General features: G+C 39.8%; 1 protein-coding gene across 6 annotated transcripts in view; it reads left to right on the top strand.

The window, feature by feature from the left end:
- Nup205 (nucleoporin 205) overlaps positions 1-24,721 on the top strand; it is a 69,984-nt gene that overhangs the window by 16,478 nt on the left and 28,785 nt on the right. For 4 of the 6 annotated variants that reach the window (XR_001785168.2, NM_027513.1, XM_006506590.3 and 1 more), the window contains exons 8-22: positions 312-487; positions 2,341-2,457; positions 2,626-2,763; positions 4,743-4,893; positions 5,761-5,966; positions 7,893-8,075; positions 9,870-9,920; positions 11,232-11,441; positions 13,988-14,087; positions 14,702-14,839; positions 16,735-16,924; positions 18,634-18,754; positions 20,225-20,306; positions 20,553-20,717; positions 20,981-21,105. Coding sequence is in view for 5 of the 6 variants with exons in the window: in NM_027513.1 (NP_081789.1) it covers positions 312-487; positions 2,341-2,457; positions 2,626-2,763; positions 4,743-4,893; positions 5,761-5,966; positions 7,893-8,075; positions 9,870-9,920; positions 11,232-11,441; positions 13,988-14,087; positions 14,702-14,839; positions 16,735-16,924; positions 18,634-18,754; positions 20,225-20,306; positions 20,553-20,717; positions 20,981-21,105 (2,153 nt within the window). In the remaining variant the exon portion in view is untranslated. Of the gene's footprint in view, positions 1-311; positions 488-2,340; positions 2,458-2,625; positions 2,764-4,742; positions 4,894-5,760; positions 5,967-7,892; positions 8,076-9,869; positions 9,921-11,231; positions 11,442-12,026; positions 12,127-13,239; positions 13,417-13,987; positions 14,088-14,701; positions 14,840-16,734; positions 16,925-18,633; positions 18,755-20,224; positions 20,307-20,552; positions 20,718-20,980; positions 21,106-24,721 lie in introns of those variants that run through there. The other 2 variants (XM_006506593.4, XM_017321735.2) reach the window with 2 other exon arrangements.

The raw sequence follows: 24,721 nt of genomic DNA on the forward strand, positions 1-24,721 counted from the left end.
TGTAGTCCTGGCTAGCCTGCAGCTTGCTACAAAGACCAGGCTGGCCTCAAACTCAGCACTCTGCTTCCTGAGTGCTGGGGCTAAAGGCATACATCACCATATCCAGCTACATTTGTATTTCAAATGTACTCTTTTAGTAGTTCTTTGGAGTTTGTGAATCAATTACAATTATATATAATTTCATTTTGTGCATAGCACCTGTTAGGAGGCTGGAAAAATGTCTGAAATATGCTTCACTAACATTCTGTCATGAGATACAAGCTGAGTTAAAGGCTTTTCTCATTTTGCTTTTCTGTGTTCTGAATCTGTAGCCCTGGCTGAGTTCACAGAAGCAGATGAAGCAATTGCAGAGCTGGCCATTGCTGATAATGTCTTCCTGTTCCTCAGCGAGGCTGTTGTGCTGGCTGAAAACTTCTATCAGGAAGAGTTTTACATCCGCAGAATCCACAGTCTTATCACAGACTTCCTTGCATTTATGCCAATGAAAGTAAGTATGGAAGTGTAGGAAGAGCTTTGTGAAAGAGTTAAAACACAGTTTTAAGATTTATTTATTTGTTTTATGTACGAGTACACAACTGCTCTCTTCAGAGACACCAGAAGAGGGCATCACATCTCTTTGCAAATGGTTGTGAGCCACCATGTGGTTGCTGGGATTTGAACTCAGGATCTCTGGAAGTATAGTTGGTGCTCTTAACCGATGAGCCATCTCTTCAGCCCCTAAAACATAGCTCAATGTTTGGCAACTAATAAAGTCAGCATATGTACAGTCTGGATGGTAAGGTGAAATAATACAAGCCTTTTTAACTGGAAGGATTTTTTCAGAAGAGACATTGGATCCTGTGAATGCTTTTCTAGAAAGCAGTGGGTTAATGAAAATGTCTCTGTAGGTAGGTGACTACTATTAATTTCCTTGTACTCTAGTGCTGTAGATACATTTTTAATATTCTTGATTCTTATGTCTGTCTTCCATGTCTATTTTATTTCCTTTTTTATTTTATTGACACTAATTTATTTTATATGTTTTGTGTGGGTGCTTTCAAGTGGAAGTCAGAGAAAAACCGGTGGGTTGTTTTCTCTTCCTATATGGCTCTGGGGCTCCAACTCAGGTCATCACGCTTTGCAGCAAACACCTTTACCACTGAGCCATCTTGCACACACCTCCCCCGACTGTTTTTTCGTAGTGGAAGGGGTGAGACAGCTTACAATCATATACGCTCTTTCTCACAGAGCTACACCCCAGGTCTTTCATTTTGGTTTTCTAGATTGTTGGTTTAAAGCTTTTTATGTACGCTTAAGTATTTAATGCTAGGTATTTTCGTTTTCTCTTTACTTTAATACATTTTGGCATTTTCCTTGAGATGACTTTGGTCACTGGCATATAGAGAAGTGTTTGATTTACAGATGTGTAGAAGACTTACTAGTTATTTGTCGTTTACTAATTTCTTGGTAGTCAGAGAACATTACCAGGTTGCTTTAATGTTGAGGTTTGCTTTAAAGTACCCACTGTGGTATGCTTTGGTAAGTGATCTGTGAAAATAGAAAGGAACATGTATTCTACTGTTCTGTGGATTGTTCCATCAGTAATTCACTGGAATTGTTTGATTCTATCCTTCAAGTCTTTCCATCTCTTTACTAACTTTCTATACCTTTTCTGTTGAATATTGAGAAAGGAGTATTGAAACTTCCAGCAATAAATGTGTTTTTTTTCCCCTCAGAACAAAGTAATTTCTTGTTTCATTAGCATTTAGTTCACACAAATGTTAGAAGACAGGGATTCTCAGCATAATGTCGTTCACTGCATGCTGGACAGTGAGTTTTGCTTGTTGCAGCACTGTAATATGGTCTTAGTGGTTCCAGGGATGTGAAGTTTCATATGTTAGTATTAGTATTAGGATAATCGAGAAGTAGAGATGGCCGGCCCCAAATGTTAGTAATGCCTCTGTTGAGAAGCTGATGATCTCATCTTCCATAAGTAGAAAGTTCCCTCCCTCCCGCCCTCTGCCTCCCTCCCCCCTTCTTTTCTTTGTTGTGTGTGTATGTGTACAGACATGGGCATGTCGTTCTGGGCAGGATTTGGTGGAAATCAGGACAGCCTGTAGGACTTGGTTCTTTCCACCATCTTGTGGCACAAGCATCTTTACCTATTGAACCATCTCCCTGGCTCTCTCTGATCCTTAAGATACTATAATCTTAATATTTTAGTGAAATTTCTAGTGTATTTTTCATGTTGCTCAAATGTAAAGGTATTTAAGGGAGTTTTTTATAGAGTTACTTGCTTGATTTTGTTATTAACCTGTGCATAAGAAAATTACATTAAGCCTTGTTTAATACATACAATAGGTGAAACAGCTGAAGAATCGGGCAGATGAAGATGCTCGAATGATTCACATGAGTATACAGATGGGTAATGAACCCCCCATCTCACTTAGAAGGGACCTGGAACACTTAATGCTCCTGGTAAGTCATTCTGTTGGAAAGTGTATTCTTGTTGTTGTCTCTCCTCTGTTCCATTTTTCCTGAGCCTTGGAAAATTTTAGCAGAAGAATTCAATACTAATGTGCTTTTTTATTTCTGTAATGTTCTTGCTATGAACATTTCTCTATAGTTTTTGCTTATTCTCTGCAGATTGGTGAACTGTATAAAAAAAATCCATTTCATCTGGAGCTTGCGCTAGAATACTGGTGTCCCTCAGAGCCTCTGCAGACTCCCACAGTCATGGGCTCTTACCTGGGAGTAGCTCATCAGCGGCCTCCTCAGCGCCAGGTGAGGCTTTTTGGCTTTTTATTTTTATTCTCTGAGTTAGTCATTGAATTTTGAACACAGACGCTAAATTATTTATTTATCTTTTATTGAGGAAAAATTGAATCCATCATTTAAATTCAGGCCATTTTGAATTTTATATAGTCTTTTATTACATACTAGACTTGTGACAAATTGTTAGAAGCAGAAACACTTGTGGTCTCATTCTTTCTTGAGATTTTATTTTTGCTATAGTCATCCTCTATAGGTGTGACAATAACCAGTATGCATGATGCTGACCAAGTTGGGGAAGATGAGGTTTCAGCACTGAAGAAGACTTAGAGGTCATAATTGATAATACGGTGTCTGGAATCTCCATATGTGTAGACAAGTGCCCTTTTTCTGTCCTGTATTCTCTATACTATAGTGTATAGAAGTAAATAAAAGATTGTCATGTCAGTGTTCATCATTCTGGGGTTTCAGTTTTAGAAGTTTGCAGGCTGTAAATTCATACTCCCCTGGAGTCTACAATCAGTGCCTCCATTTTGTTTTTACTCTATTTCTTACATTTATTATTTTGACTTTTTCCCTACATAGAAAAATATATTAGAGAAAGGTATATTAAAGCTTTTCTCTTTCTTTTTTTTCTTTTCCTTTTTTTTTTTTAAGATAAGGTGGGTAGAAGTATGGCATCTGCCTTCAATCCCACTACTCTGGAGACAGACAGGTGATCTCAGAGGTTTTTAAGATTTATTTATTTTATGTATATGAGTACACTGCAGCTGTTAGACACACCAAAAGAGGGCATCGGATTCCATTACAGATGGTTGTGAGCCACCATGTGGTTTCTGGGAATTGAACTCAGGACTTCTGGAAGAATAGTCAGTGCTCTTAACCTCTGAGCCATCCTCCAGCCCATATTAAAGCTTTTCAAAGGTTCATATGGAAGATAGATGATTATAATGGATTTCTAGTGCCCTGATTTCACATTGCAAGCTGATATAGTTCTATAACTACACTTTAATCTTGAGGGATGTTTTAAAGTAAGCAATGTGCAGCAAAACGTTCTACCCTTCAATGGTTAAGTATTTTTCTTAGAAATAAGGTTATTTTTCCTATAGTATTGTAAAACTATTTCATACCTAACAACAGGTCACAATAATTTTCAGATGTCTGTAAACATATTTAGCTTTTAGGTTTTTTGTTTGTTTGTTTGTTTTGTTTGGTTTTTCGAGACAGGGTTTCTCTGTGTAGCCCTGGCTGTCCTGGAACTCACTCTGTAGACCAGGCTGGCCTCGAACTCAAAATCCACCTGCCTCTGCCTCCCTAGTGCTGGGATTAAAGGCATGCGCCACCACGCCCAGCTTGAACAGCAAGTATTCTTAACTGCTGAGCCATCGCTCCTACCCCCAACTACCTATACTTTTTAACTATATAAAACTAAAAGCTGCTGGGCGGTGGTGGCGCATGCCTTTAATCCCAGCACTTGGGAGGCAGAGGCAGGTGGATTTTGAGTTCGAGGCCAGCCTGGTCTACAAAGTGAGTCAGGACAGCCAGGGCTGCACAGAGAAACCCTGTCTCGGAAAAAAAAAAAAAAAGAATACTTGCTGTTCTTCAAGAGGACAGTTCAGTTCCCAGCACCCATGTCAGATGGCTTACAACTGCAGATTCAGAGATCTTATGACTCTTCTGTCCTCTAGGCACTTGTGCACACATGCAGACACAGACATACATGTGTACTAAAATAAAAATAAGTCTTTAAAAATATGAGTAGTCTTACATGTGACATTTAAGGTGGAGATTGTAAACGTGCTGAATATTTACAAAGATACTCTATAATTGCTGTAAATCGCTAATAACAGTTTTTCATAAATAAAATAACTGTTACTTTTGTTATGGCAATGAATTGTATCATAGTACTAAGTTTGTTGTAGCTTTTACATATGCAAATCCATTATGCATTAAAGTTGTTTTCTATAACTCTTTTTTTTCCTTAATTTCAGGTTGTCTTGTCAAAGTTTGTTAGACAAATGGGTGACCTGTTGCCTCCAACTATTTATATTCCTTATTTGAAAATGCTCCAGGGCCTGGCCAATGGGCCTCAGTGTGCCCACTACTGTTTTAGCCTGCTCAAAGTCAATGGTAGTAGTCATGGTAAGGGCAGTCTGCACGTTAAATTTGTTTTACACCATTGTGTACAGTGTACTGCTGAGTAGATTCTACCTTAAGTACGAATTGTGTTTATAATGCCTGAGAGAAGGAGTTACATTGGTGATTTTTATGTATGGTAATGCTTTGATTTTGGTCTCAGAGGTTGGGGGATTTGGCCACTTATCTTTGTTAAATGTGGTTAAGTGTAACAAGTCTAAAGCATAAGTTTTCAAGAGCGCAGATGGCACATAAGACCAGGCATACCTCTCTGCAATGGAGGTTTGGTTTTCTTGTGCTTGGCTTTGTTTGGGATGATGCTCACTCCGTAGCTTAATGTGTCTTAGAACTCACCCTACAGTCCAGGGTCCTTATCCTCCTGCCTCTTCCTCTGAGGACTAGAGTTGCAGGTATACGCCATCATGCATAGCTAACTGATTTCTGTCATTTATCCTCATAAACACTTGTTTTCTCATTACTAATCTTTAGACTCAGGTCTGGTTAAGTCAGATACACTGCCAGAAGGGAAAAGAAAGGAAATATCTGCCGTTTTGGCTATATATTATTATTTTTGCTTTTATATGTGAAGAAAATGAGGTTTAAAGAAGCTAAGTTTTAATATATCCACCGTGACAGGTTGGAGGAGCCATGACCTAGACAAAACAACACTGCTCATTTAGAACAGATTGACTGTCTGCTAAGACAAAGACAAATGGTATCAATGAAAATATTCTTAGACTCCAAGCGAACAACCAGATCTTTTGTTATAAAGCTAGCGATGGTCCTAGAGCTTCTCAGATGGTAGGCAGGGTTCTACCTTTGAGCCCTAAATAGGCAGTGTTTGAGAGAAAACTGTGTTGCTTTTCTTTTTAGTTGAAAACATACAGGGAGCAGGTGGCAGTCCTGTTTCCTGGGAGCATTTCTTTCATTCCTTATTGCTCTACCATGAGCATCTCCGGAAGGACCTGCCAAGTGCAGACAGTGTCCAGTACCGTCACCTTCCTTCCCGTGGCATCACCCAGAAGGAGCAAGATGGACTGATTGCTTTTCTCCAGCTGACATCTACTATCATTACTTGGGTAGGTAGCCATCCACAGGGGGAGTTGGTTTATGTTGTAGCACGGTGACATTCTTTTAGTGATTAATGTTTATGAATGATATATTTAGCACACGCATAGCATTTGTACTTATGCTCTTGTTTTTTTAGACTTTAGAGGGTATAATTTATGCTAGTTCTGGTCATTATGTAAGACCCCTGAAGCTGGGCCTCCGCTCAAGTCCCAGGATGAGCTGGCCAGCACCCCAATGACCCGAGAGAAAACCACACCTGATGCAAACTGCAAGAGGTTTTATTATCAGCTAGCTGAGGACGAACTCCTGGCACTGTGCAGGGCAGGGGAGTTCGACTCTGAGCAGTGACAACAGGGGGCTTTTAACAGCTAGCTGAAGAATTGGGAGGAGTTGGGAAGAGTTGGGAGGGGTTGGGAGGAGTTGGGAGGAGTTGGGAGGAGAGTTCTTCTCTGCCTGGATGTCCTTGGTAAAATTACAATTATCGCATCTCTGGCTGTAAGGCACAGAAACAAAAAGGCTTTTTGCTGGCTATAGAGATCAAAGAGCTTCTTTTTGGCTGTATTTTTAGAGATCAGGGAAAACAAGCTTGGGGAACGTCCAGGGGCCTTACCTTTCAGGGAGAAACACTCTTAAGTCGGGGTCTCACAATTACAGAATCTTAATTTGAAAATTATAGGGCTGGTGAGATGGCTCAGTGGTTAAGAGCACCGACTGCTCTTCCGAAGGTCCTGAGTTCAAATCCCAGCAACCACATGGTGGCTCACAACCATCCGTAATGAGATCTGATACCCTCTTCTGGTGCATCTGAAGACAGTTACAGTGTACTGAGATATAATAATAAATAAATCTTTAAAAAAAAAAAAAGAAAAAGAAAATGATAGCCAGAACATGTTTAAAAGTAGAGGAGAAGAAAGGGTCAGTTGTGTGTGTGCATCCTTCTAGAAAGTAACTGACAGAGGTGCTGAGGCATACACACATGTCAGCTGTATGTGTACAGAAAGAGTAGTTTTCATTGAAAAGAAAGTTACTGAATCAGCTACTCCTTCTACCAAATTAGTCCTGTCTTCAGCATATACTTTCATAGCATAGAATTCCAAGTTGATCCTAGAATGAAATGAACTGCTCAGGTTGACATTTGTCTGGAATATAGAACTGGATTTTCTAGGATTTTTCTAATTATGTTTGATGTTGTTATGCTGTAAAAATACTAAACTTAACTATAATGTCTTATTGAAATAAAATAACGTAATCCTTGATAAAATATTTCTGTAAAGTGATTTTTTAAAGAAGTTTTTTTTTTTTTTTAAAGATTTAAAAAATAAAATGTGTGAATACACTGTTGCTGTCTTCAGACACACCAGAAGAGGGCATCAGATCTCATTACAGATTGTTGTGAGCCACCATGTGGTTGCTGGGAATTGAACTCAGGACTTCTGAAAGAGCAGTCAGTGCTCTTAACTGCTAAGCTATCTCCCCAACTCCTTAAAACATTATTTGTTGACTCATTCATGAATTAGATATATTTTAGTGTAATAGTACTATGCTGTTCTAGAAAGGACTTAACAGTGGCTTTGATTTTTGTCACTCTAGTAGGTCATTTCTCTGTTTGTAGTATTTATGTTCCTGGGTTTGTGAAAGAATTTAACTTCCATTCTTTCCATGACCAAACTAGTGATCTACCAGCTAAAAGACAGATACCTTCTTTGTTGTGGTATATATTAAATGTATATAGTGTATAGTGGGTTGCTGATCGCATTTCGTAGCTGTGACTTGGTAGTGGGTGCCCCTATTCACATCTGTCAGGACAGCTTGAGTTAATGGGGTTGGAGGCCAGTATGGGCAGCATAGCAAGATCCATTTTTCAGAAAATAAAACAGAAAAGCATAGGTAAACAAATAAAATACCTATCTTGTTGTTTTGTGTTCCAATCTCAGAGTGAGAATGCTCGCTTGGCCCTCTGTGAACATCCCCAGTGGACGCCTGTTGTGGTGATTCTGGGGCTCCTGCAGTGCAGTATTCCTCCAGTTCTCAAAGCTGAGCTACTGAAGACACTTGCAGCTTTTGGAAAGTCTCCTGAAATTGCCGCTTCACTTTGGCAGTCGTTGGAATACACACAGGTGGTACCATGAACTCTCTCATTGTATACTTTAGAGGATGGTAATGCTATAGAAACAAGAGCTCCTGGTGGAAATTTACAGTATTCCAGGGCTTCCTGTGTAGGTATGGTGTGGGAGCCTAGCATTGCATTTAGTTTGTTTTCTTGGCTCACTTCACAACAACGAGGTTACCGAAGATAGGTTATTCAAGTAACTCTAAAGATCTTAATTCTTAAGATCAGTGAGATACTTCCTGTGTGGCGGACTGGAAGCTTCAGACATACTGTACTCATTAAATGCAGGAAATAGATACTTGTGTTCTCTGTACTGTTCCTTTTTCCCCATGCCTTCCTGCCTGAAACTAGGAGGGCAATGTAAACTATAGCTTTCTGTTATCAGGGCCTGTTGGGTAAGCTTTACAGATACGTTCTCAGCAGCTGGATGGCTTTTCACTGGTGGACACACACGGCTCCTAAGCTTGGGGCATAAGTGGAAGTGGATGGACAGGAGGAACTTTGTTGACTTGCATCCATTTATGCCGTCATAGAAGGAGAATTTAAGGGATGCATGGTTTTTGACATCTCACTGAATGCTTTTTTCTGAAAGTCAGCTATGTTGAAATTTTTCCATTAAGTATTGTTATTCTCTTTGTGATAAAGTAGAAAGAGTATGTTTTATAGCAGTGGCTCTCAACCTTCCTAATGCTGCTACCCTTTAGTGTAGTTCCTCATGTAATGACCCCTAACATTTTTGTTGCTACTTTATAACTGTTATGAATTATAAGTAAATATTTGATATGTGACTCCTGTGAAGGGGTGGTTGAACCCTTAAAGGGGTCATGACCCACAGGTTGAGAACCGCTTTTTTATAGCGGTGCCTCCAGGGAGGTAGTTAAGTGGAATGTCATTTGTCTCAGAGATCATACAATATTAACAGAGGCTGTGATTCTTTTTTTTTTATATATATATACTTTTTATTAGGTATTTTCCTCATTTACATTTCCAATGCTATCCCAAAAGTCCCCCATACTCTCCCCCCCACTCCCCTACCCACCCACTCCTACTTTTTGGCCCTGGCGTTCTCCTGTACTGGGGCATATACAGTTTGCAAGTCCAATGGGCCTCTCTTTCCAGTGATGGCCGACTAGGCCATCTTTTGATACATATGCAGCTAGAGACAAGAGCTCCGGGGTACTGGTTAGTTCATAATGTTGTTCCATCTATAGGGTTGCAGATCCCTTTAGCTCCTTGGGTACTTTCTCTAGCTCCTCCATTGGGGGCCCTGTGATCCATCCAATAGCTGACTGTGAGCATCCACTTATGTGTTTGCTAGGCCCTGGCATAGTCTCACAAGAGACAGCTATATCTGGGTCCTTTCAGCAAAATCTTGCTAGTGTATGCAGTGGTGTCAGCATTGAGGCTGTGATTCTTGTTCATTATTCACACAAACAACTATTTTCCAGTTTCCAAATGTGTATTCTAAAGATGAGAATAACTAAAGTTATCAGTGCTGTTACTATGAAGCTGCTGCTTCCCCACCTGATCCATAGTAAACCAGTATTTAGCATGTCCTATGTAATGTGACTGGATTCAGGTTTTTCAGAGAAAAGTAAATTGTGTGCTCTTAGGATTTACGAGTTCCTGTACATTACAAACCCAGAAATTCTGTCTGCCAGAACTGCTAATGAAAGTCGACCAGGGACTCCTTGGTGATCACTTGTGATAGTGGGTGGTTGAGATCTATAACTGTTCGATGGCCATTATTGCTTCTTGATGGACAAGGATGCTCATGATAGGTATTTCTTCTTTCTTCCAGATACTGCAGACAGTCAGGGTTCCAAGCCAGAGGCAGGCTATTGGTATTGAGGTAAGGTTTCCCCTTTTAGATTCAACACTACATTCATTCATACAGTAATGCCAGAATAAGATTGTGAAAAGTTATTCGTAGCCTACTAATTTTCTGTAATTTTAAAATTTAATGTATTTGCTTTTGGAGGGTTTTCTTACTAGTGCTAAAATAGAGATAGAACTGTTTTTATCATTATTTTATATGCTTACTTACTGTATGGTCATGTGTGGACCAAGGCACACATGTACCATAGTATGTGTGTGGAGGCCAGAGGGCCTTTGGGAGTCAGTTCTCTTCATATTGTGAGATTGTGGGGATCACACTCAGGGTTGTTAGGCTTGAAGGCAAACATCTTTATCCTCTCAGCCATACTGTTTTTGAGCAAAGCAGTCAATGAAAGAAGCTAAAATATGTTTACAGTTGAAAGAGGATGTTACATGACAGTCATCTGACTTGAAAGTCTTGATTGTAATTGTTTTTTTTAGGTTAGTTAAGTCAACTTGAGTAAGAATTTAATGTTTTGTTTTATTAAGGTGGTATCTTGCTTTGTAGCTCTGGCTGACCTTGGACTCTTGGTAGCCCTTCTGCCTCAGATTCCTATGTACTGGGATACCAAGCAAAAGCCACTACCCCCAGTGTGAAAAATTATTTCTGTTCTCCTTTTTATTTGTTACACTTACGTATTTATTTGCTTTGCAGGAAGGTGGCACATGCCATGACATGTCAGTGGAGGTCAGAGGAAAATTTTTAGTTGTTTGTTCACTCTTGAGATATAGCTTCTGGGTATCAAATTCACATCTTCAGACTTAGCAGCAAGCACCCTTATCCATTGAGCCCTCCGCTGTCCCCTCTCCCCTTTTTCTTTTACTTTTGAGATTATAATTACATCTGTTTTCTTTCCTCCCTCCCAACCCTCCATGTATGCCACTTTGCTGTTTTGAAATTCATGTCCTCCTTTCATTAATTGATGTTATATGCATATATGTGTGTATATAAGTATGTGTACGTATACATATATATTCCTAAATACAACCTGCTCGGTCTATATAGTGTCACTTGTATGTATAACCAGTTGGTGTACCATGCCCTTTTTAAAGAATGCATGTAAAAATCTTTATCTTAAGGTTGAGATAATATGTGAAAATTTAAAATTCTTGTCACTGATTTAGATGGATACACTTGAGTGTCTTTTCTGCTAAGTAGGAAATGTACTATTTGGTACTGTTTCATGTGGTGATATGTCATTGTTGATGAGTTAGTACTGGCAACATGCTTTACCTCTGCTTAGTAGTTTGATATTGTTAATTGTCTTTATTCTTCTGTTTGAAGGTTGAACTCAATGAAATAGAGTCCCGGTGTGAAGAGTACCCCCTGACTAGGGCCTTTTGCCAGTTGATCAGCACCCTGGTGGAGAGCTCATTCCCTTCTAATCTGGGTGCTGGCCTGCGCCCCCCTGGCTTTGACCCTTACTTGCAGTTCCTGAGAGATTCTGTGTTTCTCCGATTCCGTACAAGAGCTTACCGGAGAGCCGCTGAAAAGGTTATGTTCAGAGTAAACCATTTCTCTCCTATGAGTTTACTGTCATTTCTTTCATCCAAGGAGTAAGGGGCTATAAAGTCACTTTGGCTTTTGGAAGTCAATAAAATCCATAGTCCATGATTCTGTTATTCCTTCTTGGATTATCTTATGTGTCTTACAGACAAATTTGGGCATTAAAATCAAGACACACATCTTTGACAGGGACTTTCTGATGGGAGCTCACAGTCATTAACTGAACATTCTTTAGACAAGATCTCGCCATGTCTAATTGAGCAGTTTTATTAAAATTGAGCTAAAACCTTTCTACCTTTGTTGGGAACAATGGGATGCTTTAGACTCAGAATTGCATCAATTCAAGATGACTTGCTAGGTCTGTTAGTAATTCTAGGTGGTGGATTATTCACCCAGAGGGAAGCTATTGTTAGAAGTTGGTGGACTTAGCTGCCATGGGTGAATGCTGACAGCAATTCTTGGCACATTCTATGGACATCTTGGCTCTGCTCCTTGGAGCTCAATGTATATATCATTTTAATGTAATTATAGTATTACCTCGAGGCGGGTACTATTAATGTTCCAATTTTACAGATGGAGGCTTAGCAAAGTTAAGGAACTTGCCTAAGTTCCAGGACCAGGATTTGAACATAGGACTCTGTCTTCAGATCCAAGCTCATAACCACTAAGCTATGTAAGAGACCCTTCCAGGTTCTTATATAGTTCACCTTTAGTTTATAGTACTGTTTATTATCTCACAGAATGTCCTTGGATATATTTTATAGGACCATTTCTGCTTTATTAGTTTGCTGGGGTTTTTTGGCCTGTTGGATGTTTTGTTATATTAATGATTATAAAAAGAATTTGGTTCATGCTATTATTGGACAGTTCAGAGCAAAAGAAATTATATCATCCTTAGCCCTGTTACCAAAAGAAAAATAATTTCTACTCCTTTTTTTTTCTTGTTTAACATTTAAATAACATTAGAAAGACTACCGTTCATCATCAGGCTGGGCAATGATGATGCACGGCTTTAATCATAGCACTCAGGAGGCCATGAAAAGTGGATTTTTTGTGAGTTTTGAGTCCATGGCTACACAGAGAAACCCTGTCATGAAAAAAACCAATAAATAAATAAATACCCCCCCCCAACTTTTACATTACTTTATATCCTTTGTCATGTAGTATCATGAAGATTTCAAGTAATTATGAAGTTTTACTTTAAAAAAATTGCTTTTAGATTGCTGCATAGACCCCATCCCATATATCTGTACCTGGCATAGCTGAGTCATTGTATTTTCACACGGTTGCAACTATGCTTCATTAAATGTCATTCCAGATGAGCAGTGCATGCTTGATCATTAGAATCCTTTGAACGAAATGCTCTGACACGTGTTTCATACTCGTTTTAAATGTCCTATTTATACTTTCTTTACAAGATCGTTATGGCCAGAATGTCCTGGTCAGCCATGTACTTTGTAGATAACTGGCGCTCGTGTGAAGCTGCCCGCCAGACATTGCTGCTTTCTCTCCTGCCACTTGTTTTATTGTCCCTGAGTTTTTAGAATGATTTTTAATTGAAGCTTTCTTTAGCTTAATGTAGCTAACTATATCTTAAACCAATGGATTCTCATGAAAGCATTGCTTTGTGTTGAAATAAATACTAGAGTGTTAGAGGTAGTAGATTTAACAGTATTTAAGTCTATTAGCAGATAATGCCTTTTTAAAAAAATATAAACAGGCCACAGTTCTTTTATAAATAATCCAAATATATAAATATATAATTCATATATATAATAATCCAAATAGTCCCATTCCAAAACTCAGCCTTAATACAATTGTACAGTTTAATGATCATTACAAAAGTAACTGCCTACAGCGTAAAGCCCAGTATTGCAGACCTCCATAGTGACACTGCAGCTGTGTTATGGCAGAGCAGTGGCCATGCATGTACAGCCCAGACTCAGTCTCCAGTGCAACACAAGTAAGTAAACTACATAATAAAATACCCTGTGCAATGGATTTTAAAGCAAAGTTGGACATAGGTGTCCTTCCATGTATTTTTAATCCATCCTTAACAATGAAATGGTCATGGGGTCATTTGGGGCATTTTGACTGGTTGTTGGGCAGAGAGCCCTGGTCTGAGCATGTTTGCTGCTGATTTGTGTGATCTGAGGGATATTCGTTCACTGTGTTGAACATCACTTGAGTTTCTTAGAGAAATTGTGAAATATTTGACCTTTAGAGAACTCTGGTATTGTATAATTATAAAGTGAACGTACAGGTGCTAAATACCTAAACCTTGTAAATGAGCTCAAACTTTGGCTCTAGAGATAGTTCTTAAGTAGTATTTAAAATATGTTTTTCTGGAAAAACAAATTTGTTACCTTTGGCAAAATGAAACAAGGTGAATTAAGATTGTGTTGCATAAATTAATAAAGGAGACAAGGGACTTGATTTGTTTCCTGGAGAGCAAAGTGATGAAAGGAATGAAAAGCTTGACAAATTCCCACCTTGGACTGTTCATTATACTGAAATAGATGTTTTTCCTCTAGTGGGAAGTCGCTGAGGTTGTCTTGGAAGTGTTTTATAAGCTGTTGAGAGATTATGAACCTCAGCTTGAAGATTTTGTAGATCAATTTGTGGAACTACAAGGTAATTTGATTCTATTATTTTTCAAAGTGTTTATGAATTAGTGATTTTTATATTTATATATATATACACATTTATACATATATATGTATGTGTGTACATATATATGTGCATATATATGTGAAGATTTATGGGTTAAATTAGAATTTAATCTTTGCTTTATTGTTTTAATCATGTTGTGTTCAAGAGAGAAAATAGGATGTCTGGGTTCTGGCTCTCATGTGCGCATCAATCTTCCCTGTGTAAAATTGCTGCTCTTTGTAGTTTGTGTCTCTGTCTGTGACTTGAAGTTTGCCTTCTCCTGTGTTAGTGCTAGTTAAGTTACAGTGTCATCGTTTCACAAAAACAAAGGTTGTAACAAAAATTCAAATTGAGGGACCTGTAAGATGGCTTCTAATTGAGTCTTTATAGTCAATGACATCTGCACTAAGCCTGACACCTTTGTTTAGTCCCTAGGATCTACCATGGAAGAGAACTAAGTCTTCAAGTTGTCCTCTGAACACACACACACACACACACACACACACACACACACACACACACACACTAATAAATACATAAGCATATAGTTTTAAGCCAATACTGATTGATTGTCTTTTGGATTGTGTATTGTTCAGGAGAAGAAATCATAGCCTATAAGCCACCTGGCTTTAGTCTGATGTATCACCTTCTGAACGAGTCACCCATGCTGGAGCTTGCCCTCAGTTTACTGGAAGAAGGAGTTAAGCAGCTTGATACCTACGCTCCTTTCCCTGGTATGTGCCTGAACGTCTCTCTGCCTTCAAAAGTGTTGCCACCTTCACGGTTTGTAAATGGAGAATCTACTGGAGATGATCTCTGATGTTCTTTGGTACTGTAAGTCTTTTTTTTTTTTTTTTTTTTTTTTTTAAAGATTTATTTATTTATTTATTATATGTAAGTACACTGTAGCTGTCTTCAGACACTCCAGAAGAGGGAGTCAGATCTCATTACGGATGGCTGTGAGCCACCATGTGGTTGCTGGGATTTGAACTCAGGACCTTCGGAAGAGCAGTCGGGTGCTCTTACCCCCTGAGCCATCTCACCAGCCCGGTACTGTAAGTCTTTAACAGTGGCATTTCCAGTGAGTCTGTGTGAGTACACAGACTGAACTCAGGACAGAGGCTTGTTGGCTCTGACTGTCTCTAACCTGCTTACCTCTGAATCTGAAATCTCATTACTCTTACAGGAACACATACTATAGAATCTGGCTTGCAGTGGTCAGTGAATATTGCTTGTTACCCTTGCTGTTACTGATTGTTCTCTGCTTTCTATGCAGTTGGCTCTTAAAAGCATGGTGTGTGTTTTTAAACACTTTATTTGCACAGAAACCTTCAGTGGCAGATCTTATTTCCATTTACCAAAAAGATGTACAAACAGGTTACACTGAGAGCTGGGATTTGATCCTAGGCAGTTAGGCCCCAGAGCTCATGTTTCATACTGCTGTGTTGTATTGTATTGCCTTTAATGTGGTAGTGATCTAAAATAGAAAAGTCAGATTTTAAACATAGGATTGTAACTACATAATTCACAGATATGAAACAGTAAAAATAATTAGGCCAGCATCTTAAATTTGAAAGGTTGAGATTAGAGGTGGTTTTTATTATATTTTTTGCTTTCTTTATTTTTAAAACCCCTTTTTTAAAGGATTATTTTTATGAATGTGAGTGTCTTACCTACATGTATGTATATGCACCTTGTGCATGCTTGGTGCCTGTATCAGATTCCCTGTAATTGGAGTTATAATTGGTTGTGAGTTACCATTTGGGTGCTAAGAACAGAACCCATATTCTCTTCAAGAGCCTCGAGTGCTCTTAACCACTGAGCATCTCTTCAGCTTACATGTGCCTTTATTTTCACAATGATTATGTCTTATGTGGCACTGGTTTCTCACTCTCAGCACTGTTGATAATTTAGCTGATAGTTCTTTGTTGTGGGTGCTGTACTGTATGCTGTAGGCTTTTTTCTGTCTCCTCGATGGCAGTTGCATCCTTTTTTTTTTTTTTTAAAGATTTTTATTTATCATATGTAAGTACATTGTAGCCATCTCAGACACACCAGAAGAGGGCATCAGATCTCACTACAGGTGGTTATGAGCCACCATGTGGTTGCTGGGATTTGAACTCAGGACCTCCAGAAGAACAGTCAGTGCTCTTACCCGCTGAGCCATCTCTCCAGCCCAGTTGCACCTTCTTATTAGGACAAATAAGAGTGTTTTAGGTGGGAATGTTGACTGGGGACAAATCAACCCACTCTGAGAGCCATTGCATCACATATCAGATATCCTGCATATCAGATATTTATATTATGATTCATACAGTAGCAAAACTACAGTTGTGAAGTAGCAATGAAAATAATTTTATGGTTGAGGGTCACCACAGCATGAGGAGCTGTGTTAAAGGGCCACAGCATTAGGAAGGTGGAGAACCACTGCCCTAAAAGATCAGGGAAAAGATAAAAGAGAAGTTAATACTGAATAGCCTGGGCCATGGACTTCGTTGGTTTTTTATGGGTGGAAGTTGTTTGAAGGTGCTATTGGAAGTTTGTGAAAACAAAAGACTTTGAGACTACAGCTTGCCTTTTAGTGTTTTCTCTTAAGTACCTTTAGACTGTAATTTCTTTGGGGTTACAGGAAAGAAACACCTGGAAAAAGCAGTTCAGCATTGCCTGGCACTGCTCAACCTCACTCTGCAAAAGGAGAACCTTTTCATGGACCTTCTGAGAGAGAGTCAGCTGGCTCTCATCGTCTCGCCATTGGAACAGCTCTTGCAGGGAATTAATCCGAGGACTAAGAAGGCAGACAACGTGGTTAACATCGCCAGGTGAGTGACCTGAGACACAGCAGAAGGGGCACGGAAGCCACTCTAGCTTTTATTTTCTCTCTTTTTGTTGCATTTGTGTGTTGAACATCACAGACTATAGGTTTTGGCCTACTTAGTTTTGGTTTTTTTTGAGACATGGTTTCTCTGTGTTGCCCTGGCCAATCTGGAACTTGCTCTGTAGACCAGGCTGGCTTTGATCTCAGATTTGCCTGCCTCTGCCTCCCGAGTGCCGGGAGTCAAGACGTTCACCAGCATGTCCTGGCTGGTTTTGGCCTTCATTAATATTACCTAATTCTATTCCTTTGATTGTCATTACTCTGAGCCATACTGCGTCTTTTCGTTTCTCTTCCTAGCTCATTCTATGTCTTAAAAGTTTCTATGTCTGAAATGAATAGTATTTATCTTCCTGTAGGGAAACTTGAGTGTTTGGACAGTGGGGATAGAGAGCCCCTTCCAGTCCTCTGTGTGTGTGTGTGTGTGTGGGTGGGTATACACATGCACATTTGCTAACTTCTGGTGGTTTGGTATTTCATAGCTTGTTGAAACATTGGCTTATCATTCACCTCAGCTTCATATGGTGGTCTGTGGAGATGCTTCTGCCCACATAGCCTTTTGTGAGGACACAGTCTTTTTTTTTTTCCGAGACAGATTCTCTGTGTAGCCCTGGCTATCCTGGAACTCACTCTGTAGACCAGGCTGGCCTCGAACTCAGAAATCCACCTGCCTCTGCCTCCCAAGTGCTGGGATTAAAGGCGTGCGTCACCACTGCCCGGCGAGGACACAGTCTTGTTGCACCCTTGTCATCAGTTTTGTTAAATTGCTGTGATAAAACAATGTGACCAAAAGCAAAGCTTACAGAAGAAAGTGCTTCATCTTATAGCTCTTAGATCACGCTCTGTCACTGATGGAGGTCAGGGAGGAACTGGAGGCAGGAACTGAATTTGAGGCCATGGAGGTTGTTACTGGCCTGTTCCTCATGACTTGCTCAGCTTCTTACAGCACCCAGGACTACCAGCCTGGAGGTGCCATTGCCCATAGAGAGCTGAGCCCTCCCACATGAGCCATTAATCAAGAAAGCATACCACTGTCTTGCTCATGGGCCAGTCTGGTGAGGACATCTTCTCTATTGAGGTTTCCTCTTCCAAAATGACACTGGTTTGTGTCCAGTTGACATGAAATTAGCTAGCCCAGTCCTTCTTAGTTACCTTATCAGTACTTGGTTTGCTACATATGCAAAGACCTTTTTCTAAATAGTCCTTGTATATTAAGACTTTACTATAGATATTTTGGAAGGGCATGATTAAGCCTTTGACAAATTCTTTGTAGCTAGAAGGAGGACACGTTTCTCTCATTTGTCCAAAGTGTTGTTATGGGTAGGTGAACCTTTGGCGAAGAGTTTTCTTTCTTTTTTTTCTTTTAAGAATTATTTTATTTTTAATTGTTATATGTATTTGTGTATGCCTGCTTGTCTCTATGTGCATCACACGTATACCTGAGCCTGCAGGTGAGAGATGAGGTTGGATCCTTCAGAGCTGGAGTTTGACATAGTTGTAAGTAGATGTCGGTGCTGAGGGCCAAACCCAAGGTTCTCTGCTAGAATAGCAAATGCACTTATCCACAAGCTATCTCTCGAGCCACTACATTTTCTTTATTGAGAATAGTGAAAAGGCAGATTTGAATACATTGTTGTTTAATGTTTTCTTCTGAAGGTATCTGTATCATGGGAACAATAATCCTGAGTTGGCATTTGAAAGTGCGAAGATCCTCTGCTGTATCTCTTGTAATTCCAACATTCAGGTCAAAATGGTTGGCGATTTCACACATGACCAGGTAATGATTCTGTTGACGGTGCTCTTTGTCAATCATAGTGTCCGGATGAATTGTATGTTTGTTTGTGGAACGATTTTCTAAAAATAAGTGCACTTATAAGTGATAGGTGAGAAACCTGCCATGCAAGTTAATACTTTCACAGTGTAGTACCTTCTGTAGTGTGTGCTGTATAATGTTTACACCCCAGTATGTTACTGTGTAGTCTACAAAATGGCTTTAAGCATTTGAAGCGATTGGGTTTGTAGCCACAACACCTGTTTGCTGAGCTAATTACCTTTGCAGTTTTCTGGTGATCCATAGGTGTGTTATGTTGGATATTATAGAGTGTATTTATGGGTCTTTCTTTCTTTTTCTCAAGACCATGGTGTTCCAGAGATCCTCCTGCCTTTACTTATGGAGGCACTATGGACTCGTGTTCAATACCAGCTCAAAATGCTCCTTTTTCTTCTGTTCCTAATAGTTTTGTTTCTCTTTTTCTCATTTAAAATGGTGTTGTGTTGCCTCCGCTGGTTCAAGTTCTGCTTAAGAGATCTCTCTGACCCCATGGGTGGGTTCTGTTGTATCGCTGCTGTGTTCTTCTCAGTAGATAGCACAGCTGTCTAACTGGCTTTATATTTCTTCTGTAGACATCTAGTATGTGAGAGAGTCTGAACTGTATCTTCACGGTGTTTAAAACAGGAAGCACTCTATCACTTTGCATGGGGATGAATATGCATGCACAGGGGGTTTTGCTTGTCAGAGGACAACCTGTAGGGAGGCAGTTTGATCCTCACTCACTTAGCTATCTCCCTGCCCCCCAGATCTTCATTTGGCTGCAGTTTTAGTATTATAAGACCTTTCATATGACTGTTCTCTGCTACTGGGTCAGTAGTATGCTCTAGTAACAAATCAGAGTGACCTCCCATCTAATAAATGCCCGTGGAATGAAGGCACCATCAAGACTGAGAGCCACTGTAAGATACAGATGTGGCTTCTGCATTCTGGCTTTTCTATTTGAGAATGGGTCTGGCTACGAGATCTAGACTGGTTTAGAACCTACGATTCTTCTGTGTCCTCTCCCTCTTAAGTGCTGGGCTACAGGTATGAGCTGCAATGTTGAGCTTTAAATTAAGTACAAATTATCATATGGCGTGGAACGTAAACTTGATGACAGTCGTCCCCGCCCCCCATTTACCTCCTTCCCTTTTTATTCTTTGAGGCAGGGTCTCATTATATAATCTTGGTTGGCCTGAAACAAAGACTGGCCAGGCAAGTCTTAAACTTAGATCTTCTTGGCTCTGCTTCCCAAGGACTGGGATTGAAGGTGTGTTCCCCACACTTGGTCCACTTTCTTTTTTCAGAGGAAGCTGACTTAAAACTCAGGGACATACTACCTACATCAGCTCCTAAGTGCACTGTGTTTGTCTTGGGGTCTCTGGTGTGTAGAAAGACGTTGCTAATTTGACATTTTTCTGTCTTTTATGACTTCAGAGTGTGAGCCAGAAGCTGATGGCTGGATTTGTAGAGTGCTTGGATTATGAAGACACGGAAGAATTTGTACGTGTAGAAGAGGGTATGGCTCTGATTAACGTGTGTTTTTACTTAAATACATACATGGCATAATGAGGAAAACCTTGAAACTCTTAATTTCTAGTGCTGATATAAAAGAGATTGAGAATTTGCTAGAATAAAAAAGAGTTTTAAGATTGTTTAAATCAAAGCAATGTAAAAGTCAATCAAGAATTAAGTAAATGTGGTGCTTCAAACACATGCTACCTTATATTAATTTGTGATTTTGTTTTGTGGATTCTGTATTTAGGCTCAGAATTAGAAAAGAAGTTAGCTGCGATCCGTCATGAAACGAGAATCCATATCTTGAATCTTCTCATCACATCTCTAGAACGCAATCCACCCAATCTTGCTCTCTACCTGTTGGGCTTTGAGTTAAAGAAACCCATCAGTACCACCAATCTACAAGACCCAGGTATAGCTGTACCACACATGGGCAACTATTTAACATGTTTGCTGGTATAAGTGGTCATTTATTGACTCCTGGGTTCACAGGATAATTTACTTAGGAAATCGATGACAGTTGAATGGTATTACGGGTTAGTCTTGAGGATCAAAGGTGTCTAAACAGATTTAATGGATTGAGATTTGTCAGTGTCGTATATCAGCTTTTGAAAGCATGTTCACAATTGAGCAGAAACCCTGAGAAATGTTGAATTTCCTTTTGGTTCCATGTAGGAGTGTTAGGCTGCCCTCGGACGTGCCTGCATGCCATCCTCAACATTCTGGAGAAGGGCACAGAGGGGAGAGATGGCCCTGTGGCTGTGCGGGAGTATCCTCAGCTGGCCGACCTGTGCTACCAGGTACGCAGTAGAAAGCGCCTTGAGGAACTGGGCAGAAACGTGAGCAGCTCAGTTCATAGATGGGAGGACAACAACGAGGCAGGATAGAAATGTGTTCATTTAGTAGTTCTTCTCGTCTTTCATGTGTGGATAAATTCCATGAGGTGTAAATACCAACATCCTATAGATCTGAAGATGCTAGCAGAGTGAAGACTGAGGACGACTAGGTGTTTTGGTGGATTTCACCAGTGGTACTGTATTTAAAGTAGCTCTTTGGGGGCCTAGAGCAGGCTTGGGTCACAAGATCTCTGGTTGCCACCATCTGTTCCCCAGGCAGGCTGAGCTAGCTTGGGCTTGCTCTGTTGTGTGGCTTCCCTTGTGTGACCCTTTTCATATGTGGAATGGATTCTGCAGTGTAGAGTGGCAATATAAGCAGCACCTTAGAAGAAGCATGTAAACAAGTCCATGGCCATGGAGATGGCAGGCGTCTGATTCGAGTTTAATTCATTTGTACATGTGTTCTAAGCGCTGTGATTCCATGTCATACTGAAAAGGTAGATGTAATGGAGACATTTCTGTTATTCTTATGTTTGTCTTTGTGATTTGTCAGTCTTACTTTTGTCCTCTGCTGTCCCAAACAATCACACTTTTTGAATGTGAATTCTTTCTTAGAGAGTGATCTGAGGTACATTGAAGCTTAGCGTTAGAGAATCTGGTATGTATGCAGAAACAGTTGAACAGCTTTATCATCTAGGCCAGGGGAGGTGAAGTGAATACAGCTAAGTGTAAGAGAAGAGAGAAGGTGAAGGCACTTTCTAATTGTTTAACTGATCTGTGTTTTGTTTGAGGACTTTAGCTTGTTGGATCACACAACAGTAGCAAAGCTGTCTGGAGGCAGGCGTCAGTCTGCAGCAGAGATGTTTGCCTTTTATTCTGTGTTTTCTCTTTATGTGTGCTTATATGTAGTTGCATTCAGTACAGACATGGTTTTGGGGTTCCTTTTAACCCTTTTATACAAGTTTCTGTAGTCCCTTTTCTTCCCCTTTGGATACATTTTTTGTGCTGTCAAAGTATATATCTTGTTGTTTGGTATTTTTCTAGGAATGTATTTCTAGGGCCAGCAAAAGAGCTCAGCTGGCTAAAGCACTTCCCAGCAAGCCTGACAGTGAGTTCAGTCAATGGTAGAAAGAAGGAGGGAACCGATTGCAGAGTTGTCCTCTCACCTCCTCTTGGCACACATGCTCATAAACATCATGCGTACACACTGCACATGTGCATGTGCACACACACAAACTTAACAAGTAAACACAAAATAAATACAGATTTATTTCTAGGCAAGGGTTTGCAGTTACTTTTGACTCACTGGCATGTTTTATAAGGTCACTGAATAATGAACTGACAAGAACTGGACTGTTGCTATTAATGAAAATGGACAGAGTCCTACAATTCCCTAATCCCAACATTCTTGTTAACTGCTAAACCTATGACCTTATTTTATATGCATTTCTGTTAAAAGGATTGTATATGACATGTATTGACACTCTATTAGGGTTCAGCTTTGGCGGCAATAGCAGTGTAATCAGGGTTATATGGCGTTTACTAACAAGTAGTTTCCCTGAAAGACAATTTACTTCACAGCTTTCTTGGGCTTTAGAACTAAATATTTTTCAGAACTATGTTTGGTCCTGTTTTGTTTAGTTTTTTTTTTTTTTTAAGAAATATATATATATTTTTTCCCCTTGTTTTTTTGAGACAGGGTTTCTGTGTGTAGCCCTGGCTGTCCTGGAACTCACTTTGTAGACCATGCTGGCCTAGAACTCAGAAATCCACCTACATCTGCCTCCCAAGTGCTAGGATTAAAGGTGTGCACCACCACTTCCCGGCAGAATATATTTTTTATTATATTTTGTGTGCACGGGTGTGTTAGCAGTAAATTATTTAAACAGCAGTGAGCTCCTGGCTGATGATTGCGCTTCTCACCACCTGCCTGAGTTCTCTGTATTTGCAAATGAAAAGACACACACATACATATATACCTTACCAGCTCATTGGCTGTGGCTGGGTCACTCCTGAACCTCTACGTGACTAACACGCTCTCTTCTAATATTCCTGAGTTAACACTTGCTAAATCTGTATTTCATCTTTGCTAGCCCAGATCCAATCTGGGAAGTGACCCTGGGACCACTTTCCCAAATTCTTACATGTCGGTGACTTAAGTCTGATCGCTCTGCCTCCCCATCATGGCGATTCTGCTCCTTCTCGCCTCTCTGTTTCTTGCCCGGGAATCCTAAAAGTCCTGCCTCTGTTCCCTTGTCCAGCCATTGGTCACTGTCTCTTTATTGACCTGTCAAAAAGCCAACTGTTGGCAGGAGCCTTCAGCAGATGTGCAAATTCCTGTGTAAGCACAAATCAAATCCCCAACACGTGTGCATATCACCATGCTAGGGTGGAGGTCAGAGGACATTTGAGAGACAGTTCTTCCTTTTACCATGTCGAGTCCTGGTGATTAAACTCAGGCTGTCAGGCTTGGCAATAGATGTCTAACACACTGAACTGTCTCTCCAGCCCTTGGTCCTGACTTATGCAAAATTAAAATAAAAAAACCAAAAAACGATATAACTATGACCTAGCTAGACCCTGAAAAGGACCTTTGTGTGCAGTGTGAGAGTTGGAAGACAAAGGAAGCCTGTGGCCTTGTTTGTGTTAGACAAGTCAGGTAGCTGAAACTTTGCACTGACGACTTTGAGCACTGGTTTAAGGGTTATAAGCAATTTTACATATATGGGATTTGTAAAGAATATTGGTTATATTAGTTCAAAAGGGATGAATAGTTGCATGGCTAGAATTTTATCGCAAACAATCATGATAATTATGATAAGTATTAATGTACTGAGAGAATGTTGCTTAAATGAGCCCAATACATACAAGTGAGTACTAAGTTCTTATAAATGGATGACTTGAGAATGAAAATATCACTGCTGCTTTGCAAATACTGAAACCTACGTTTTGTAGTTATAAAGAAATTGTGCGACTCACAAGATGTATGCTATCTGCTGTCTTGGGGTTTCATTGCTGTGAAGAGACACCATGATTACAAAAGGCAACATTTAATTGGTGCTGGTTTACAGGTTCAGAGGTTCAGTCTGTTATCATGGTGGGAAGCATGGCAGTGTCTAGGCTGGCATGGTGCTGGAGGAGCCAAGAATTCTACATCTTGTTTCAAAGGCAAAAAGGCAAAGACTATTTCCCACATGACTAGGAGGAGGGTCTCAAAGCCCATCCCACATTGACACACTTCTCCAACAAGGCCACATTTTTCCTTCAAAGCCACACCTTCTAATAGTCCCATTCCTTTGGCAAGCATATTCAAACCACCACATCTGCCTTGCTACCTCATTTTTTATCCTCATTCATTCATTCATTCATTCATTCATCAATCCATCCATCCATTTATTTATTTGGTCTTTTTTGTTGTTGTTATTTTGTTTTTTGTTTTTTTGAGATAGGGTTTCTCTGTGTAGCTGTGGCTGGCCTTGAACTTACAACTGGTTTAATTATTTTTATTATTAAAAATAGATGTCTTCTTGGTTTATTGTGAATAATTTTCATTTTTGTGCCATTTTATCTGTGTATTTAT

Source organism: Mus musculus, chromosome 6 (assembly GCF_000001635.26).
Source record: "Mus musculus strain C57BL/6J chromosome 6, GRCm38.p6 C57BL/6J".
NCBI lineage: Eukaryota > Metazoa > Chordata > Mammalia > Rodentia > Muridae > Mus > Mus musculus.